General features: G+C 37.6%; 3 protein-coding genes across 9 annotated transcripts in view; 1 reads left to right on the top strand and 2 right to left on the bottom strand.

Moving 5' to 3' along the window:
• LOC134662503 (1-acylglycerol-3-phosphate O-acyltransferase Pnpla3-like) overlaps positions 1-1,886 on the top strand; it is a 29,988-nt gene extending 28,102 nt beyond the window's left edge. For both annotated transcript variants that reach the window (XM_063518751.1, XM_063518750.1), the window contains 2 exons: positions 887-1,016; positions 1,716-1,886. In XM_063518751.1, coding sequence (XP_063374821.1) covers positions 887-1,016; positions 1,716-1,879 — 294 coding nt within the window. In that variant the 3' untranslated portion in view covers positions 1,880-1,886. The remainder of the gene's footprint in view (positions 1-886; positions 1,017-1,715) is intronic.
• A 7,192-nt stretch (positions 1,887-9,078) lies between these two features.
• LOC134662939 (ADP-ribosylation factor-like protein 1) lies at positions 9,079-12,286 on the bottom strand. The gene is made up of 6 exons (XM_063519243.1): positions 12,075-12,286; positions 11,776-11,992; positions 10,910-11,021; positions 9,590-9,814; positions 9,297-9,441; positions 9,079-9,147 (listed from the first exon to the last, which is right to left on the bottom strand). Exons 1-4 carry the CDS (start codon positions 12,076-12,078, stop codon positions 9,605-9,607), a joined length of 543 nt encoding a protein of 180 aa, XP_063375313.1. The 5' UTR covers positions 12,079-12,286; the 3' UTR covers positions 9,079-9,147; positions 9,297-9,441; positions 9,590-9,604.
• Positions 12,287-14,519: 2,233 nt separating this feature from the next.
• LOC134662505 (DNA-binding protein D-ETS-4) overlaps positions 14,520-23,080 on the bottom strand; it is a 60,693-nt gene continuing 52,132 nt past the window's right edge. For 3 of the 6 annotated variants that reach the window (XM_063518753.1, XM_063518756.1, XM_063518754.1), the window contains exons 5-6: positions 16,894-17,037; positions 14,520-15,374 (exon numbers count right to left, since the gene is read on the bottom strand). In XM_063518753.1, coding sequence (XP_063374823.1) covers positions 15,184-15,374; positions 16,894-17,037 — 335 coding nt within the window. In that variant the 3' untranslated portion in view covers positions 14,520-15,183. The remainder of the gene's footprint in view (positions 15,375-16,893; positions 17,038-23,080) is intronic. The other 3 variants (XM_063518755.1, XM_063518757.1, XM_063518758.1) reach the window with 1 other exon arrangement.

The following is a 23,080-nucleotide window of genomic DNA, read 5'->3' as shown; positions in this document are numbered from 1 at the left end:
CTCAGTCTATTCTGCCTTTAGATAAGACTAGAAACATTAAAGTAGTGATCATGCTACCTATTTCTAGTACTTACGCAATCACATTATCAGTAATCGCACTGTTTTCCTTTATTATTGCCTTATCGCAGAACAGCTGCATGGCTCGGGCACGTTTTACGTTTTTCTTTACATAAATGTTAACTCGTTGTTTAGAAAATACCTTGCTAAATGTATGTATGTGTCGGTGTCGCAGTAATACGAGTATGGGTAGGGCTTTTATACATGTAGATGAGCATTTCTCAAATAATTTGTACATTTCGATCACATCTTAGATTTCTATAAAAATTGGTATGCCGGTAAAGTACATGAAGCTGAACAATTTCCACCATATTTCCCAAAATGTCCAAGAAAGTTTGTATGAAACATTCCTTTTTTGTTACCAAATGTGTAAGGAAATCTGGTAACAAAAAAGAATGTTCATACTGCGGCGTATTCATATATGGGTGAAGGCTAGGTTATACATAGTACATATTATTATACATATTATCTACAGGGATTTTATGCCCGAACTTAATTTCGCTTGCGAACGTATCTGCTTGATAAAAAAAAAGTTTTGTATGGGTTAGCATTAGCACATTTTTATTGGTGAATTCTCAGTACGACTTGAGACTCCGGTGCCGTGTTGCTATATATTTAGTGTGATATATTTATATTTATTATTTGGTGGTTCCCTAAGGCTTGTAAAAAAGGAAGGAATGAAAAATTCACGTCCGGTAATATTCGATAGCTCAGTTGGGTGTTCCGAAAGGTCGCAAGTTCGAATCTTACTCGAACGGTGGATTTTTCAATTTGTCCCTGAATTAATAAAAATGTTATAGCTATAATCGGTCCGTCTCTCTCATTCCAGATGAAAATGACAGAGATATACGACGTGACGGACGCGGACACGGACGCGGTTCAGTCGCCGACCGAGCGCGTCGTCAACGAGCAGCTCGAGTTCGACAACGACTGGTCGCGCGACATGATCGCAGATACCGGTACGTATCTACTTTTAGTTCGTAAATATAGCCAATATAGGTAATATTACGAGACAGCTGCCCTGAAACGATTGCAATGTTTCAAAGTTGGTCTCAAAATTACAAAATGTAAATTTGTTGTAACAAGTTGATTGTAAACAAAAATGCAAAAATAACGACAGTCAAGGCGATTAGGGCCAGAGAAAAATCGGATTCCGAATTTGACAGCCAAACTTATATTCTGCCGTGCTAACAACATATGCAGTAATTGCAGTTGAAAAGTCATGCAATTGTTTATCTTGTTCTCTTTGAATAAGTTCTTTATTTAAACGACGATTTTCATGCAAGTACTGCACTTACTATTAACAGGGCAGTATTGTAAATAATGAGTTGTCAGATGTCAAGTTTAATCAAGGAGAGTTAGTGGTAACTACTGGGAATTTTTTTTTCCACCTTTTACCACTGGTAACTACTGGGAAAAATTATTCCCAGTAGTTACCACCAATTATTCCCAGTAGTTACCACCAAAATTTTGTTAGAGTTAAATACTAATAAAAACAGTATACATTGTATAGTATAAACCGCATAATGTACGGGGCCATACAGCGGCGACGGAATCTAATTCAACTGTCAAATCCACAACACGAATTATCCATCAACTTTACACCTCCTGTGAATGATTTTTGGGAGATAGAGTAACCTATTTTTGTGTCGTTACAGACTCGCTCGACGTGGACGGCCTCGACATCGACGAAGAGTCGCTCGGCGACCGCAACCTGTTCTCGGACCCCGAGAGCGAGTGGCGCCGACACTCGCTCGCCAGCTCCGAGAGCGACGCCGAGCAACCCGAGAGCGACCGCCACCATATCTACGAGACTTGCTAGACTGACCGACCTAGGCTTCGGTCACACAGGCGCGTGAGCAGGGCGCGCCACTTTGGGTTATTCCCACTAGTTACCACCAAGTTGTTACCAGTGGTAACTACTGGGAATTTTTTTCCCACCTTACCACTGATAACTACTGGGAAAAATTATTCCCAGTAGTTACCACTGGTAACAACTTGGTGGTAACTAGTGGGAATAACCCGCCACTTTTACATATAAAACGCTCACGCCCGGAAAACGCGCCTGTGTGACGAGGCCTTAACTCTGCGTGACATTTGCAGTGACAAAGTCTAAATTAGTCGTCATAAACGTCAAGTTACTTTTAACACGTTTGGTTCTGTCAAAGTCGGTGTAGAGTTAGCTTATACCGACTTTAACACTAGTCATAAAATCGAGCCTCTCAACCGCACTACGCGAAACTTGTAGTAAACTTCAACTGCGCCATCTAGAACAAGAAACAACACCATACTCTGAATTCATAGCATCGGCGCATAACATAGGCGTAAAAAGTGTCTGTGTTTGCGATAGGTGACACGATTATAAAATAAATATACAGATCGCATCACCTATCGAACTAGCATCTTGAAATAGTAATAAAGTGTGAACAAAAATTAGAATGGAATGGAATGTAGGTATACATTATATTTATGATTCTGAACGCTTTAAGTCTACATTAAAATTTCAACGCTCGTGTCTTTACTATGAATATAACAGTATGGTTTAAGTTGTATCTACCGCATGGACAACTTCCAACTAGATGATTCAAATTTAATGTTATATGTATAAGTACACATTGCATGCAACTTGAAGTTCTCATATTAATCATCATTGAATTAAGATCAATTGTGAGTTAATTGTAGAACATCAATAATTCTATGAACTACTAAAAAATTAACTTACTCGTATATCTCGTATATGTAAAGTCATAGATCCACATGTTGGAAACTAACAAAATGTATCCCTAAAAAGAAGTCAAACTAATATATGAATTTTAAAAATAAACAAATCATTTTCCAGTTTTTATGTTTTATATGTAGGCAATATAACAATATTCAGTAACAAGTTACCTTAGAATCAAAGCGAAAACGTGATAAAATAAATATAAATATGTTGATTCGTAGGTTTCAAAACTTTCAAATCTAACTGACGATATAAGAATTATGTATTTACCAATCGCGTAAGCTATAGGTATCTAAGTAATATTATTAGGTGATGGTAATATAAATATACTTACCAAGTCCGCGAGGGCAAGCTATTATGAAAACTTAAGTTTCCCAAAACATAACCTACACCAACCTTTTTTTTTCATGATAGTACGACATTAGTTAGACGAAATCTTTGTAAATAGTATAACAATATTAATGTATTGTGAAGTGTCAGCGACCTTATCCTAAAGTGACTTATAAGAAAGTACCTGAAATACAATATCATCCAACAGAAATTGTCAAAAATAAAAAAGCGAGTTAGTTACATACATTGAAAGAAAATAGTACGAGTATTTCGGGTAGTGTGAAAGATGAACGAAACTAGATTAATGTGCAAGAATTTTCATAACTCGACACTAGTAAATCTTTGTAAGGCTGGTTTTAGTGTCACGCGGACCGTCCGTGCGGATTGCCAAATTGTATGAGAAAGCTGTCTGCGCGGACGGTCGTCCGCGCGGACCACTCTAAAACGCTCCCTGAACTTAATACATATTGGTCCGGTGCGGAGCCATCCGCACGGACGGTCCGCGTGACACTAAAACCAGCCTGACATATCGTTCTTTTTTCACATGACATTATTGCTATTAACTTGGCTCTCTAGTACTTTGGCAATAAAATCGCTTGTGTATATTTTAATTAAATTTACCTGCTGAGTACCTAGCTACCAATGATTTATTGTTATTATACCCCGCTGCGGCGGTAACTTAAGTATTGTTGGTTATTTATTAAGTATTTAGTGGTTCTTAGTTTTTAATTAGTCATATTTTAAATAAATGTCACAAATTATTTTTTAATAAAAAAAGTCAAGAAAATCAATATATATTTTATTTTACTTTACGGAGCAATCAGAGCTGGGCACCGTTAATCAAAAAGTTAACTTCGTTAATCCGTTAAATTAAAAGTTAACTTCGTTAAACGTTAGTTTTCAAAAGTTTTAACGTAAGTTAAAGTTAATCGTTAACTCTAAATCGTAAATATACGCAATAGGTAATAAAACTAGTAGAAATAATAATAAATTTTGATTTTTATTAACGACTAATCTACAAATCTCTCCTAATAACAAAATTAATACGGCGCACGGGGTAAACAATATTAGACTCTTAGTCAGTAGTACAAGCGCGCGACGATTCGCGCTATGTAAAGTTGCACTGCATACAAATCTAACGCAAACTAGTCGGAACGTGATCGGCGCGGCGCGGCAGCGCGCGGCCTTGGTGTGAGTAGGTACTTAGGTATTAACGATTAACGGACTTAAGGAAAGTTAACAAGTCCGTTACAGGTTTTTAAAGTTAACTTAAAAGTTAATCCGTTACTCGAAAACTTAACTTCGTTAATTAACGGATTAACGGACTTCTGCCCAGCTGTGGGAGCGTCCCTACATTTCCGTAAATTCTCAAAATAATTGGTATGATACACTTAGGCCCTATCCGTACGAGCGCTTTTTCAACGCGCGTTAAAAAGCGCTTGAATTTGCCCACAAGCTAAATTCGATTTGAAGACCAAGGCTTAAAATTGAAAAATCCATCAACGCTTGACAAAAAGTGCTACCGCCATCGTGTGAATAAATACACATGTTTCCATTTGTGTCAATCAAACGCTTTTTTAACGCGCGTTGAAAAAGCGCTCGTGAGAATGAAGACTAAAACCACACCAAGTATCACATATTAAAACCAGACATCTGCGGCCATCCTTAAAAACTCCATGTCGATGGTGGTTATCAGTTTTACGTATGTTTTACGTCTAATGCCATCTATGGTCTAATGACTTTGACTGTTGACATTCAAATCACCCGTAAACTACTAAAAATATGGAACTCCAAAATTACCGAATATAGCGATAAAATGAAAGAAACTACATGGCAAGGGATTTTTGGTCCTCCCAATTGAAATGTCTTCTCGAGGTAACTATATTATTTATGAAGAACCTATTTTTAGTGACGGTCTATAAAATCCTCTGCCGAAATGCTGCCGGTACCTAGGTAGGTAATCCAGGTTTGGTAATGTAATCCATAAAGATCGGTTTTCCTAGGATAGCGGTGCCGTCATATTGTATAGCGGCCGTCTCCGTACTAAATACGGCTAAATATTATGGATGTCGTAGTATTTGTATGGAGACGGCCGCTATATGACGGCACCGCTTTCGGAGGAAACCAAAGCTTATAACGTAACAGCTATACTATCTATACTCGTATGTGTTGATCATTTTTCGGAACAATGCTTTCAATTCGGGATTCAGAGTCTGATTTGAGAGTGTGGTTACTGCGGTTGCACGAAAGCGATTTTGGCTTGCGTCGATTCTGGCCCATTAATCTACATACTACTACTTGTATTTATCGTAGTACAAGCTAGGTCACCCTCATCGATAGGTACCTACTCAGCAATGGCTGGGCGTCTAACATCATTTGGGCAAGCAGAACAAATCTGGCTGCTTTTCTCAAATTAGGCAAGCGGTCATTCAAGCGGTGGTAATCGAATTCTATTGACGCCTCACCAATGACGCTGTGTTTACTTATGCTGCAAGGGGGTTTGGGGGGCTGCCGGTCACTTACAACGAGTTATAGATGACGGAATATGTAGGTAGGTACAACTCACCTGAAGTGGGTATATAGGTAGAATCCCGAGCAGGCGTGTTGTGTGGCTACCTACTTCGTACAAGATTTTTGTCTGTCTCTATATTTAGTCTGACCTCTGTCAACCTAGCTTACTTGACTCGCCTTTTCATCACGAAAACATTATTTTATTGACAGATGAAACTCCCGCATGGCTCCCGTTGGTCGGCATAGGCATCGCCGTGGTAGCGGCCGGCATACTCTACAAACTGTTCTCTGGTAATAACAAAAATGGCAAATCTAATAATCCGTTCTGCCTGCAACCCGGAAGCATACGAATTTCTAAAAAGGAAATGGAAAGACTTGGTTTTACTAGCGACGGCAAGATCATACCCGACCGAACATTTAATTTCAAGTAAAGTGAAGAGTTATAGCTTGCAGTAAACATGAGTTTGCACCGGTTTAGTGCAAGGTTGTGCCGTGTGTTGAGTTATACATAGCTGTTAAGTCAAATTACTTTATTTTATGCAACGTACAGTCAGCGTTAAATACCTATAGTGACAGCTAAAGTTGCCATTAATAACAGCAATAGACCATATTCCTATGGTAACAAAAAATACCTACGTTATATATTTGGTCATTTTGGTTGTCACTATCTACATATTTGATGCTGACTGTACACCCAGCTACCAAAGTGCATACCCATTTTATTAAGTAATAAAGGTGGGTGTAGTGGGAGTTATTCCACTCATAAAGTGGGTACCTATGCATTTTTGCAGCTCGCTGTACATACGAATACCTACTTAATATCGACGGCGAAATTCTTTATAATTATACTTAATTCGAAAATACGAATGTACCTACAGTTAGCTCTAATTTACGATCTACGTATTTTATACAATTATTTATTTGAATAGTAAGAATATAACAACATATTTAGCTTTTTAATGAATAGCCACTTATCTCAGGCGTCCAACCAAGGTCCAACGGGTTATTCCCACTAATAGTTACCATTACTGGGTCCCCCCCCCCCCCAGTAGTTACCAGTGGTAAAAGGTGGGAATAATAATCCCAGTAGTTACCACCGGTAACAACTTGGTGGTAACTAGTGGGAATAACCCGGTCCAATCGGTAAAGAAGTTGCACGGTAATTTTCTAGTGGAAGGTAGCTGAGTTTTGGGACTAAAACTAGTTTATATACCTATTACATTTTTGTTTAACATAATACAAATCAGCTTTACCTATGCAGTCAAGCTTCAGCCAGTCCATAATACATTCTTACCAACCGCCTCAGTTAAATGGTAGACCTGTAGCAGCCGGCTGCATATAATTAGTGTTTGTTTTCTAATGGCTCCTCTACACGATGGGCCAACGCCGGCCACTCCAAGGGACGCAGCCATGCGGTAGAATGAGATAGCAATATCACTTGCTCCCTCTTACGCATAAATGCATCCCTTGGAGTGGCCGGCGTTGGCCCATCGTGAAGAGGAGCCATAATACGTGCAAATAAGTAGCAAATAAAACAAATTTGAAATTAATACATGACAATGTATTTGGAACAATCGTGTCTTACCATAATAATTATAATATAAATTAGCTGACGAACTCCACTGATACAAAATATATAATTATTAATTACAAGTTCCTAGGCAATAACTATACTCGCGCTCCTAAACTGTTTGTTATTTTACATAACAAGCGTCGCCGCCGAAACCATAATGAATTTATGGACCAGGTAAGCAACAAAGAAGCGGCCGATGCGTAAAGGAATAAAATAAACGTGACACAATAGGGGTCCCGTTGTTTCCCATAAAGTTTTAAGTCATAATGTATTGTTTGTCATATTATCATTAGTCATAAAACTGAAACCGTTTACATTTCAGGATTTTCGCTAGGTTATCCTATAGATAGGTTAGGTTTGTTTTATGGCAATCCTGAAAAGTGACGCGATTCTGAACCAAATGAATTATGACTAACGAAAATGCGGACAAACAATACATTATGGCTTAAAACTATTTGGGAAACAATAGAGACCCCACACAATATTGCAAAGCATCATAACTTGCCGCGGCACATTTTTATTTCACTTGACGCCGTTCGGTTTTCTCCACTTCTGCCTCCCCAATATGTATTAATTTCGAAGAGTTGCCTGACTAGGATCGAGATAATCACAATAAAGGTTACATTCCAACTACGACTGTAGCACAGCAGCAAAGAACGGGCGAAGTCATTACAATTTGTATGATTTCGTTTTGATTGCGGTCTTCTAAAAGGTATTGTGTGAAAGTGACAGTTCTTTTTTTCGTCGTTTGGTGTTCTTGTAAAGCAATTTCAAAGGTCTTGTAAAGTAATTTTAAAATTTAGTGATAATTTTGAACAGTAGATCAATATATCTATTTAAACAATAATGGCATTATTAGTCTTCATGAAAAAATACTGACTTTTGAGTACCTACAATTATAATTATTATAATAGTCGGCGTAACGCAATAATTGAGTTTTGATAGTCATGAAATTGACCCTTATATGTATGAAGCTAAGGCTATCAGTTAAAAGGTAGCGTAGGTAATAGATTCATAAGGGTAAGGGTCAAAATTAACTGTCAAAAATCTATTACTCCGACTACCAGAACATTATTCTCAACTCGTCCAAAACCTATCTGGAATAAATACACCTTATAACTGCTATCTAATTCAAGAGAAAAAAAAAGCAGTCTATCGAATTGGATCGCGTTGACTCGATTAAACATTATGCAGGAAAATGTATTTTTTGATTTCATATGATTAATAAAATTAACTTACAGTAGGTAATATAAATAACTTATTGTCTCATACGACATTATCTTTTGCATTCTGTTAATATAATAAAAAAATAAGTAGGTACATATTATAATAACTGGAATGATTTGTAAAAAAATTATGGCAGTCGCCGCATTATAAATTGAACTACTTTGGTAATAGTGCCCTCGTAATGTCTGTTATGCCCCACAACCAGCCGCCATACAAAAATGTAAGAGATTTTCCGAATTTTTCCTACTTTAAATTTCTGAAACATTTCGCAATTTTGGAAAGTTTCGTTAGGCACATCAGTAGCTGAACCTATGACACCGTGTAATAGTTAACTAGCGACTAGGGTTGTCCAAAATCGAACTACGCTTGATTTATTGATATTATAAAATAAAACTATGTTTGATGGTTTTACTAGCGGTACAGACATATAGTTATACATGCGAATAGAGGCAAGCGTCGATATGTTAAGTACACTCGGCTCGTCTTACCGCCATTCGGCAACACATGCCTCACTCTGATGCTTCAAAGTCGCTCGTGTTGGCCCAACTATGCGTCTTACATAAGAGGGAGAAAAGAGATGCAGGGAGAGAGAGCTAGATAATGTTACTAATGTGTAGATATTATCTTAGGTATTGCTCATGTTTATACCTACTCGTGCGAGTTGGCAGTCTCTCGAACCCATTTGCTTTGGCCAGAGTTGGTCATATGTCTGTACCCCGCATAATGGCTCCACTACACGATGGGCCAACGCCGGCCACTCCAAGGGACGCATGTATGCGTTAGAGGGAGCAATTGATATTGCTATCTCATTCTACCGCATGGCTGCGTCCCTTGGAGTGGCCGGCGTTGGCCCATCGTGTAGAGGAGCCATGAAACAAGGCTAACACATTCGACGGTTTAAGCGGCGACGCTAAGTACTTAACGCTATTTTAGTTACAGGTGTAAATGGTATTACTATCTCTCTCCCGCGCTCTGGGCCACTGGCTGCTATCTCCTTCCCGCATCCCGTTATTCGAAGCTCCTGTAAAAACATATATATTAATTATTTTCGTTACAATGCCGTATTTGATCGATCGACAGAATGATTTGTGCTCTGTAGTTAGCAATGTATCGAATATTGCATGCAAGTTATTGAACCATCTGAATGGGGCTTTAATACTGTTACTCACATGGGTAATTATTCGTTATTTCCTGGCCTGCAGCGCGCTGGAAAGCCAGTCCATGGCCTGGTCGAGCCCCTCGCCCCGCACAGCCGATGTCTTGAAGATCTGGAACGTGCGGTCGCGCAGCGCGTCCAGCCCCAGCGCCTGGTGCACCTCCGCCACGGTCAGGCAGCCCGCCATGTCTTGCTTATTCGCTAACACCACTAGTATTGCATTAGCTAGTTCTTCTTCCTGAAATATTTGTTCAATATTGAATTGCTGTGACTTAAGTCGATAGTGGGCAATCGCTACTCCATACAAAGATACTCCCTATTTTCCTCCCTGGATATTGGTATTATGGAAAACATTTTTACATATTATATTATATTACTAGCTTTTAACGTTTGCGAAAAATGCTATTAAGCTTAGAATAAATTTAATTTAAAAGTGGAAAAATTACTGTCTCGGCAAATTAATATCATAAATAAAAAGTATTTGTTTAAAAATGAACTTTAATAGTTGCTATATAGGGCTGCGCATGCGGTAAAGGGTTAAGTAGATACCTAAGTTTAAGTTACCTATCAACTACCTAGCTTGCATGATTATACATAAAGGAGCCTCGTCTGCCAACAAACCACTCTGTGGTTTGGCAGAAGAATATATGTAATTAGTTGTAAGCAAGATCTCTGAATAAACGTTTTATTTATTATTTTTTATTTATATAATAAAAAAAAAACATATATAAAATATTTCTATGAAAGAAGCGGTTAAGTAACAATGTCCCATTTCCTCTTAACAATACAGCTACTCTAAATTGGAATTAAATTAGTCATTCTCTTATCACTTAATTGTGATTTTAATGGATTTTAAGAGGCCTTTATACGTGACTTATTTAGTTGTAATGCATGAGAGACAATAAAAAGACAAAAAGCAATTTACACAAATCAACCTAGTCCCGTAGTAAGCTCAATAAAGCCCCGTCTCCATATCGCGCGGCAAACCATCGAACATTGGCTCGCGCGGCGGCCGCGCGCAATGGATAAAGTCCCGTCTCCATATCGCGCGGCAAACCATCGAACATTGGCTCGCGCGGCAGCCGCGCGCAATGGATACCGGGCTGCCGCGCGAGCCAACTCGATGCGCCCGGTATCCATTGCGCGCAGCTGCCGCGCGAGCCAATGTTCGAAGGTTTGCCGCGCGATATGGAGACGGGCCTTACCGGGCGCATCGAGTTGGCTCGCGCGGCAGCTCGGTATCCATATGGATATGGAGACGGGGCTTAAGGCTAATACTAGCAAAGTAGCACTCAAATATCCCTACACTCAAAATAAATTACATTGTACTTACTCTTAGCATATGAACCAATTCATCTTTTGATATCCCTATTCTGTCTCTATCTGCAGAGTCTACAACATAAATTATAGCATCTGTATTGCCATAATAACATCGCCAGTAGGGCCTGAAATGAAAACATACAAGTTAATTATGTACATTAAATATATGGCAACATTTGCTGAATTCATAAACTAGGAATCCTCTAGACGGAGTTTAGAGCAATTATTTCATGAAACCGATGCTGCCAAAAATACTGGGGTGCGGAAGACGAGGTGAGCGAGTCCCGTGCCGTGATTGGTCCGTTCAAAGACACGGACGTCACACAAAGACACTTTGACTCGAAAATGGAGTTAAACTACCGTATATTTGTGGCAGAGGGGGTAGCGCTACTATGCTCAGTCTGGAGGATGTCTTGTCTGTGGCTGAATTATAGTGGTAGTTGTGGTGGTATTATAGTACATTATATGCTCCGTTATGCCGACTTTGATGATGATTCTTGACCGACGTCTTGGTTTGTTTGCTTGCTAGAGGCTCTAGTGATAGTGCTGCCCGCAATGAACCATGAAAACTGTTATTATATTGCACAATACTATATGGTTGACGTCCTTATCTGGTATGACTCAAATATCTATAATTTTATATTAATGTTCGATGTGTATTCATAACATTATTCTATTCTGTTTATTGGTGTATGACAGGGTTCCCAATGTTTACTGGGCTGCAACCCACCTGAACATTTTATACTATTTAGGTAATATTTCGAGTGAGTTATCTTATATACGACTAAGTTTTAAAAACTATTGTTATTTAGGGTTAAGTAAAAATAAAAAACAAAAAACATAACCTCCTTAGCATGTCACAGTCCCTTTAGTCCTTACCTAATACTGGTCTGTCCTCCGAGATCCCACACTTGGAACTTGAGGTTTTTGTACGTGACCTGTTCTACATTGAACCCGATGGTGGGTATAGTAGTGACCACCTCACCCACTTGCAATTTGTATAGGATTGTCGTCTTCCCGGCGCCGTCTAATCCGAGGATCAAAATACGCATTTCTCGTGCCCCTAGTAACCCTCTGAAGTAACTAAATAAACCACCTGAAAATTACAATTAAACTTATCAAACATCACCGGCTGTTTACGAAATAATATAATATTTTACGACAACACGATTACTTACCCATTTTGTCTGATAAGGTTCACTAGTCTAATTCATTTAGCGGACGTAGCGATCTTTAAACTTTTCCAGATAAGCATATGAGTGCCTTCCGAATTATGTAAAGTACTATTTACAAGCTTTATTTATTTCATTTAACCAGTTAAAGTAATAATTTAGAGAACATTTTATTGGAAATCGTCGTTTGACGTGTAACAACCACGGGTTTGTTGCCAGATCGTATAATATAATACGTCAAAATTTGAAAAGGGCTCCACAGACATTTGCGATTTATCAGTATTGGTACAACTATAAAAGTGTAATGGAGAGTTAAAGCTATAACACACTACCGTACCGTACCAAGGTCGCGAACGAGAGTGTCGAGGGGGCTTAAAAATAAACAGTTCCACAGATAAGACATAAATGACCGTGATTTTCGAATAATTCAAACGTAGTGTTGCTAACCCGCGATTTTTCAAATTTGCGGCCTTTTTCTACTCACAAGATTTGCTTGAACAACTTGAACAAGATTATAAAAGCCGTATCTAGACGAGCTGGGCAAATCGACTGATTTGATCACGAAAATAATTGGCGCCAATCTCATCTAGCGTCCACACGTACACAATTTATATAATCACCAATTTCGATTCCATATTGTATTTATATATACTTGGTCAACCAGATCTTGACAGTAGAAAAAGGCGGCAAATTTGTAAAATGTAGGCGCTAGGGCATATCGTCGCATAGAAAATTTGAATTTCGCGCCTTTTTTTACTGACAAGATTTGGTTGACTAGCTATAATATATTTTTTCTCAAGAATGGATGGCAAAGTCGACGTTGCCGGTAAAAAAATTGGTCGCGTAGTGCGTAGTTTATGGTCAGTCAAAAAATTAAAAAGTTAAAAATATTGCAGTCTCGATTTCGGGACTGCAATGTTGCATACAAATTCTATTATTTAACAAGTTCCAAACTTTATAAAAGTTGAAATGGCCATATCAAATGAAGGCATAGGTCCAATTAAACAGCCAAACAGATGATCAGCACTTATTATTATAATGTTGGTACCGCGACTATTTAGGTATCTCAAATAGGTTAGCGTATTTTCAGCACAAAATACACTTCTTTTTTTTAAAGGCGGCAAAGCAAATATTTTTAATGGTTTTACTTTTTTTTGTGATAATTAGACCGTTGCTCCTGTAAATAATTTCTATTTCTTGCACCATTTTTGAGAAAAGCACTATATATGACTCGGCTGGAAGGCTACTTGCTGGCTTCGGATTCAATTAAACGGACTCCCAAGGTCGTCCGTTTAAAACGAATCCTCAGCCAGCAAGTAGCTACTTCCGAACCTCGACAATAATGTACTATTGTATAATTCCTAAATTTCTTAATAAATCGCTTAATTTAAACTTTCTATCAAGGCACTATAAATGATTTTTGAACACATAAGTACTTAACTAGAGAAGTAAGTTCATCATGAATCATCATGCCTAGAATCATACATAGTATCTTCTTAGTAGTTGTGCCTAGAATATAATATAACTGTAGATATTGGCATTCATAACCTTTTTTCGATGTTGTCGCTTAATTCGATATTACATAACACAGTTCAATTACTAAAATTAGGTACCTACCTAACTGTTTTAATTATCTTAACCTTAGTTTCCCCGAAATACTGAGACCCACAGCTGAATAGGTTTAGACGAAGCACCCTGTATGATGCACGTGTCTTATAATGGCGGTAAATACTTCCAGGGAACGGCCTACTTTTGGCTTCGCGTTGTTCGCGATATGCTCAATCGCATTGTAAATAGGTATTGATGGTAGGTATTAAAGAGATAGAGTAACTATTCTGAATAACAAATAAGTGTAGTAATTCGTCACTAATTCGTGGTGGTATCTTGGGCTATGGCGGTCGGTCGTGCTCCCCTCCACGGCGAAAGGCACTTTCACTCAGCGGAATTCGACTGTTTGTGACGTCATCATTTGCGCAACCTGATGCAACTTGCGCCAGATTTTATGCATTTTGCGGTTTTTGGAGCAGTTTCATAACTTTTCTCACTTTCTCAGTTTTAGCACAGTGTTACATACATGTTATATTTTTTGTATACCTATATCTAATAATATTCGGCAATTTCGATGTTCCTTCTATAATTTTCATTTATTGCGCAACTAAAAATAGTAAATATCTTATCCGATGATAATATTGTCACATTGATGAATTAATTCGTTATCACGTTTCCTAATCTTTACAAATATATTAATAGGATAAATGAAATAAAACGGCGATAAAAATGATCATTGAAATTTATTACTTATTAAGTATATGATAAAATATTATCTACTGCATTAGTTTGATCCAATAAACTTACTTAGACATACCTAATTTAATGAAGACACTAACTGCGTCTTGGTTTGTATAAAACTAAAATCTCTTCAATAATGCACCTAACTTACCCGACACCGCTTTTTATTAATTTACGTCTCTTATCGGCGGGTGGTGAAATATATCAATTTACTAATTTTGTCCCCAATAAATCCTTATCTATTTGGCACAAAATTCTAATTTCAATCCGTACCCAAAATTTGCCAATCCACCGCCTTCACTCCAATTCTTAAAATAAAACTAGGTACTAACTTTATCGATTGCTCTTTGCATAGTTATATTATAATGTACTAGGTACAAAAATTACAAAATCTTATACATACCTACTTAGGTACATAAATATTTACACGACAATTAATAACTAAAAGTTCATAGAACGTACACGGGCTACATCATAGATATATGGGATAAACATTACCAGCTTTCGACGAGCAAGGCCGTAGCGTCGACCATTGTGCTCATTTAGTCGCTGGTAAAAAACTTAGTTTAACGCACACAGCTATTTCCCATCCGATAGAATTCCGAAGAAAATTACCTTTCTCGAATTGTATGGAGGGAATAAAACATCGCCTAATAACTCGGTCTCGGGATAACGTACCGCCGAGAACAAGTGTTCGGGCCGAGACTCCGCGGAGCTTGCTGAGCAAGGCCGGGAGCCTCCGTGACGACCGCATTACCACGGCTCTACACACCTTATTTACAATAAATATTTACAGATAACTAAAACTACGGACAGAGTATTCGTTTTACAAACAGTACGGATGACAAAATTGGTACACGAGCCTCTGGCTTCGTTCCGTTTTCTTCATGATCCCCTTCTTGTAGTACTGGCGGATGCTTCTGGACAATTTGTCGTAGTTCATCGCCGGACGGTTTTTCCTCTTGCCCCACAGCCTCGCCACTCGCACCGAGTCCTCGATCTTGAACACTCCGTTACCTGTGAACGACGTGACAGGAATTAAACATGGAACTTGTTAATCAGGGAAATTAAGATTCAGCTTGATGTGGCACTTAAGGCACTTTCATGATTTCGTTCTGGTTGCCACAAAGTAAGTAGGCGTGTTTGTTTTGTATGGACAGGTTTAAATCCACTGCCAGGTGGCTTGGGGTCGACGACGGTGCCGCCCTTCCACACATCGATTGAAACCCCTTTTCCACCCTACCTGATGTATTATCTACCCCTTTGTCTATGTATTATGATTGTCTTAATTCGTTCGATAAATAATTTGGTTCAAATGTTTTGTATGGACAACACTTAGGTTAGTTATGTAGGTAGGTAGGTATACCTTCTTTATCAACAGAATTTACAAAAGGCATAATTACAAAACTTGTTCAATGCCACATGATGTGTTGTACCAAAAAAACATCATATTCGTTCTACAAAGAGCCTAATATTAAACAAAACAATGTTTCTACCTCATAGCCGAGTCACGACAAAGACTCAACCTTTGCTTTAAGACATTTTATCAAGTACCAGATGGCAAGTAAGCGGCTGGATCACCTTGAGAGCCGAGAATGTCGTTGCTCCAGTGAATTAAGGTCTGACAATCGTAAATGTACTTAACATGAATACTAAAGCGCGACACGAATAATCTCATACAAACTAGGTATATCGCATTTAATTTAGGAAAATTTTACTGATTTTTACCAATAATATTTAACAATAACAGATCCCCAACGATAAATAAAATTAATACACGTTTGTATTTATACAATTTAAGCGTTAATTGGTTAGGGTTTTATTCAAAGAGTATAGTATATAAGTAATATAGGACAGTTTTATTCAACTGTAAACAAAGGAATGTAATAGGTATAGGTATAGCCCGAATATAAGCCTACTTGAAACCCGTCATTTATTGATGACTGCTTTTGTCTGCTCGACACGTCGTTAGACAGGCAGATTTTACTGACATAATTATATGTACTGTACGTATCTATATCTCTAGCCATTCGGATTTTAGTGATTTAGTTAGTCACAATCACAATATTTTGAGACACGATGTAAGAACAAATTAGGTACCTACATAGATATATATATGGTCCAAATAAAATAATTACAGTTTAGCATCTAATACCTCTATAACTCTGCCGACTCTGCTGATTAGATTAAATGTAATTATCGTAGTTCTTGGAATAGTAGAATGAACAAACTATTAAGTACTTATTGCGGCTTCTGATAAAACAACTAGATAAGTTCAATCGTCAGTGGTCACTGGTCATAGGTAGTAGGTAGTACCAACAGCGGGTCCAATGAATAATTACTAAGGTGACCTTAATTAAGTATATTTATCATATCATAGTGATAACTCCTGATAAATTGTATGACACATGAGTTAATTTATATAGTTTTACACAGGTACCCTATGAATTCTGTTCGAAAGAAACCCAAAGGAATTTAATTATCGCTAAGTATGCAACTAACTATGCTGTATGAAGCAATAAAGCTGAATACTCACTTCGATCGAGCCACCGTATGGCGGAGCCGTGCACGTGGGGAGACGCAAGGAGCTCCTTGAGGAACTGCCAGAGGTGTATGTGCGTGCTGCCGGTCTTGGTCTTCCCGCCCGGAGCGCCCGCGATCACAGACTCAGCCTCCTCGTCTGTAGAAAAAAAAGATGGTCAAAATTCCTCAGGTCGTTTTGATTCAATATTTATTAGGTAGGGATTGCTAACTTTTCTTTTCTGAGTAGGTTCTGTTTATTGAGACGTTCTACCAAGCCCTAATTCGATGAAGTGGCGTTTTGGGGTAGGTACCGTAGTAGGGTAACATCATAGGAATATACACGACCGGTCAAAAGTCTAATAGACAAATTCGAGAGCGACACCGAACATTCGGTCGAAACCTGCCGGAAAATACAATCTTGTATGTTTCGCGATCGAAAGTTTCGGCAGTTTTTTGGCCGAATCGGAACCTTCGGCCCGCCGAAACCGAAACTTTCGCGTAGGTACTAGTTTTTGATTAGTCGGCATGCTGTGAATGTAAATGGTTAGATTAAAAAAAACTATTTAAACTGTTTAAACCTACCTAGTGGTAAAGCTCTACTTGAGAGTACCTATGTACCTACCTATTTAAAGTGTGATTTGTACCGGTACGTATAGAAATCACACTAATCACAATGAGCGAAATACCTAGTAGAACTCAACAATTATAAAATAATATATGTAATAGGAGTAATATTCTTTCAATGAGTCATTGCTGATGAGAATAGTCATGCATTTCTGCCCTTCCGGTCTCACAGCATTGATTTCCAAATGTTTAACATACCTACCTATATAATATTATGAATCACATAATGATCATTCGAATGAGGTTTTGTTCGATTTTTAAAGCATTAAAAATACGGTTTAGGTAGGTATATAGGTACTTGTGATGTAAAAAATAATAATGTACCTAACGTTTTGTGGCATAAGGTGTGCATAAAGAGTACCTATTGTATTGAACCTACCTTACCTACCTAATAACGTAAAGGACCCTATAATGGACGTGGAACCGGTAATGGGACATAAAACCACAAATCCTCTAAAATAAGTATGTAAAAGTAGTTTATAAACACTGGCAACATTTTACCATAAATAAGAGTCATAGAGCTGTTTAAGTTTGACTTTTTATTAATTTCGGTTAATTTTTAAGAAATTGGCGCCAACCCAAAAGTTGTCGTGTCACTGGAAAAAATAACCAGTAAGAATTCTTAACAACTTCGCTAAGAGAGGTGAGTTCATATATTAAATTGTAATTAATGATTACTTGGTGTAAACTAGAATGTGTTTTGTTAATTGCATTTACCATGAGATAAGGTATACAACACATTATGTTGTGACTCTAGAGATGTATAAAAAATAGTGGTATTTTGCCCAATCCCATTATAGGAGCTGTAAAACTGCATACCTCCTATGATGGGATAATTTACATAATGATGCTTGCCATGGCGTAATTTCATGTTTAAACAATACAGAAGTATAATGTAGTTACTCGTACGAACTATGTCAGGAGGTCTTCTCGGACTTCGGATAAATTAATATCGTTTTTACAAAATTTTATTTAACTTGCCCTGTTAGTTTGTATACAGGGTGGATTTTCTTTTTGGGTCAGTGAGGGCAGCTACCAGATCCCGTGCTGCGACGAGAAAACGGTCTTAGAAAACCTTCCCTCGATTTCAAATTAATGAAGATTGGCTTTTACAGATTTCGGAAAAAACATACAGGGTGCGAGAAAAAGGTAATTTTTGACAATCTTTTTTTTTGATGCCAATCGATCCCATTCCTATTGAGGATCAAAAGCTTGTATGGAACTAAAAAAAAATTTCCGGCTAGAAAAGTCACAAATCGAGGAAAACTTTTCCCATACAATTTGTATGAAAATTAAAACTTTTATTTTTCACATGCTATTTTTCTATGCCAATTGATTCCATTTTTAGGGTTCCGTAGCCAAATGGCAAAAAACGGAACCCTTATAGATTCGTCATGTCTGTCTGTCTGTCCGTCTGTCCGTCTGTCTGTCCGTCCGTATGTCACAGCCACTTTTCTCCGAAACTATAAGAACTATACTGTTGAAACTTGGTAAGTAGATGTATTCTGTGAACCGCATTAAGATTTTCTCACAAAAATAGAAAAAAAACAATAAATTTTTGGGGTTTCCCATACTTCGAACTGAAACTCAAAAATTTTTTTTTCATCAAACCCATACGTGTGGGGTATCTATGGATAGGTCTTCAAAAATGATATTGAGGTTTCTAATATCATTTTTTTCTAAACTGAATAGTTTGCGCGAGAGACACTTCCAAAGTGGTAAAATGTGTGTCCCCCCCCCCTGTAACTTCTAAAATAAGAGAATGATAAAACTAAAAAAAATATATGATGTACATTACCATGTAAACTTCCACCGAAAATTGGTTTGAACGAGATCTAGTAAGTAGTTTTTTTTTTATACGTCATAAATCGCCTAAATACGGAACCCTTCATGGGCGAGTCCGACTCGCACTTGGCCGCTTTTTATCTAGTATCAATAGTTTCTTTGGGGTCAACTTACGATAATGTACTAAAAAGCCACAAATTAATAAAAACTTTTTCCATAGGTACATTTACTATGGAGAAAATGTGAAATTTAATTTTGACCCCAAAAAAACTATTGATACTGGATAGGAATGGAATCGATTGGCATACAAAAATAGCATGTGAAAAATATAAGTTTTCATTTTCATACAAATTGTATGGCAAATGTTTTCCTCGATTTGTGGCTTTTCTAGCCGGAATTTTTTTTTGTTCCATACAAGCTTTTGATCCTCAATAGGAATGGGATCGATTGGCATCAAAAAAAAAAAGTTTGTCAAAAATTACCTTTTCCTCGCACCCTGTATGTTTTTTCCAAAATCTGTAAAAGCCAATCTTCATTAATTTGAAATCGAGGGAAGGTCTTCTAAGACCGTTTTCTCGTAGCAGCACGGGATCTGGTAGCTGCCCTCACTGACCCAAAAAGAAAATCCACCCTGTATTAGTTAGTGTGGTTCAAATCTTGGAAATGGCATTTGAGCCACTTTCGGATTTCCGATTGAGTTGAAATTTTGGATACGTATGCAAATCGGATGACAATGCAATCGGGTGACAAAAATGACTAAAACTTATTCCCTATTCCAATATCTTATACTGATAGGGTATGCCCATTATAGGGGGCCCATTACTGGATCCACGTCCATTACCGGGGTTCCATTACTGGAGCTTTGGTGTCCATGACTGGAGAAAAAAAACATACTTTTAATTTATTAATTATGTGGAAACTAACTGCAGTATCTTTGATACAACACGCCTGAAACATGAGAGAAGGATAGGATATTCATCTTTTAACAAGCTAAGCGGTAGAACTTTTACATGTATCAGGGAAATATCACAAATACTCCAAATTTCCTCTTAAATGTCCCATGACTGGTGTCGTTACTATAAATACCTAATAATTGAAGCGATATAGGTATTTACCTACGATGAAACCGGGACAGCAAATTTGACATGTATCACATGTAACAAGCTGCATAGGTACGTCAATGTAACCTCACCTACACCATTGACATGTAGGTAGTTAATTATTATCTAATTAAGTCTCCCCAACCTACATATTTTTGAGCATAATTTTATAATGTTTCCAACATTTACCAATGTTCATAATCGCGAAAGATAATCTGGGTAACAGGTAGCGTATGCTCCGGTTGCATACTAAACAGGCATTAGACATACGCTCTAAGTATGATATTCGACAATTTAGGACCATTAAGGGTACAAGAAGACGGGTGGCAGCTGATGATGGACGCGCGACTTCGTGGAACAGTGTAGTAAGAACTAATAGCTTCGCAGACTTGGCGGGGCCGTGCCTCGTGCGCAGCATTTGAGATCGCTCGTAATTTTATTATGAACAAGAACTGGTATCTTTTTTTTGTAAGCGAACAAGTTACCAGTAGCATTTATATTTCTCTATGCCAGTAGGTAGGTAGTGGTAATAACACTTTGTTGTACAAAAACCAGTAGGTAAACAAAGTTAATAAAAGAAAAGTAGGTAATGATATCTATTCAAATTTACCAAGTCTGACGCAACTTCAATCAATTGATTAATTTCTTAAAAAATGGAATAGCAGTAACAAATGAATTTAAAAAATCGATAGCAAGTTAGACAGTCAATATTTCCCTGATTCGCTTTACCCAGGCTGTCGGTCAGGATCGTAAACATTATACTATTTTTCCACTGTCTCTGCAACATATCTTTGATCCATAGAAACATTATCAAAACTCAAAATGTCTGCATTCTTTCGATTTATATACTCCTTTAAAGTGTATTAGAGTATTATAGGAATTTAAGACGTCGGTAACACTTTATATAGTATTTTTAAAGCCAGTCAAAGCTAGCGCGACCTTGTAAGGCCAGTGCTACTAGTTGCACCGACCGAAGTGGGTCGACGGGAAACACAAAAAGCCGACTTGACGTATAAGGGTTACCCAGGATGACTGACCAGCGATAGCTGATTGATCGTTTAACTGTAGTGAATGACGAGGACCGTTCCGAGATCATTACATTTCCACATCTAATGAAAATCCTATAAAAGGTCTTTGAAAGAGGAAACAAAATAAAATAATGCCTATTTCAGATAATTAGTAGGTATCCCATAGTGTCCTATTCGTTTTCATTATTCTAACTACGTTTACTGTTTTACTTTTGTACGTTTTTATAATGAGCTGTAATACCTATCATGCCCTCGAGTTTGACAGCTGAAGAAGATGGCGCTGTACGGCGGTTGACGAATCCTCAACTTTCGGCAATTTCGGCAATTGGTACCACATTGTATCCGACCGTGTTTCGGTTCCGGCCGAAGGTTCGGTCGGTACCTATCGGTCAAAAAACTGCTGAACCTTTCGGCCGCGCCGACACCTACTACATTGTACATTCTATCGCGCTCGGTTCTCTCTTCTGTGCTATGTGCATTTTAGTCAGTTATATAGTTATTCGAGGCTATAAATATAATATCGTCCAGCTGTCTATTTTCACGGACTCCCTTGTATGGGTTTTCTTATCGTATGAAGGTACGGATTTACGGAATCCTGTAATAAGCGTGGTCCGACACGCACTTGGCTGTTTTTAGGGTTCCGTAGCCAAATGGCAAAAAACGGAACCCTTATAGATTCGTCATGTCTGTCTGTCTGTCCGTCTGTCCGTCCGTATGTCACAGCCACTTTTCTCCGAAACTATAAGAACTATACTGTTGAAACTTGGTAAGTAGATGTATTCTGTGAACCGCATTAAGATTTTCACACAAAAATAGAAAAAAAACAATAAATTTTTGGGGTTCCCCATACTTCGAACTGAAACTCAAAAATTTTTTTTTCATCAAACCCATACGTGTGGGGTATCTATGGATAGGTCTTCAAAAATGATATTGAGGTTTCTAATATCATTTTTTTCTAAACTGAATAGTTTGCGCGAGAGACACTTCCAAAGTGGTAAAATGTGTGTCCCCCCCCCCTGTAACTTCTAAAATAAGAGAATGATAAAACTAAAAAAAATATATGATGTACATTACCATGTAAACTTCCACCGAAAATTGGTTTGAACGAGATCTAGTAAGTAGTTTGTACCACCTAGATGAATTATAGTGTTTCATTGTTTATATTATTTATAAAGAAAAGGCCTACTGATATTTTCTTCAACGGTTTTAAACATGTCTGCAAAAGTTTCTGTTTCGGTTTCGGCCGAGACTAGAGTCAAAACCGAACCTTAGGCTTTGCGCTCTTAAGACCTTTACAATTAATAATTCTTTAGTTATTTACGTATTTTATTTATTTATTTTTCAAATTTAATTCAGGCAACAAGGGTATATTACATATATCTTGTAGACTAACATACATATTAAGAATTTCATGAACTTAAAAACTAAAGACTATTTTGGCAATAAGAATATATATAATATTCGGGGTTTAAAATAAAACCTACTGCGACACATGCATTATTTCCATGTCAGCAAAGGTAATGCTTTTCTTAACTGATCATTAAAGTTATCATTCAGTTTTGCTTTATTTACGTAACTTAGGTATCCCTAAGTTACGTAAATAAAGCAAAACCGAGTCTATTAAATTATCATTTGCATAAGCAAGGGACAGACTGGTAGAATG

This window comes from Cydia amplana, chromosome 3 (genome assembly GCF_948474715.1).
Source record: "Cydia amplana chromosome 3, ilCydAmpl1.1, whole genome shotgun sequence".
Taxonomy (NCBI): domain Eukaryota; kingdom Metazoa; phylum Arthropoda; class Insecta; order Lepidoptera; family Tortricidae; genus Cydia; species Cydia amplana.
The sequence above is the reverse complement of the archived record's forward strand: the minus strand, read 5'-3'. Positions and strand labels throughout refer to the sequence as shown.

Excerpts from the sequence above, each read along its gene's own strand:
- LOC134662939 (XM_063519243.1), bottom strand. Across the intron at positions 11,022-11,775 it reads GGAGGACAGACCAGTATTAG|GCCCTACTGGCGATGTTATT; the intron begins GTAAGGACTAAA and ends TTTTCATTTCAG. Across the intron at positions 9,815-10,909 it reads AATTGGTTCATATGCTAAGA|GAAGAAGAACTAGCTAATGC; the intron begins GTAAGTACAATG and ends CAAATATTTCAG.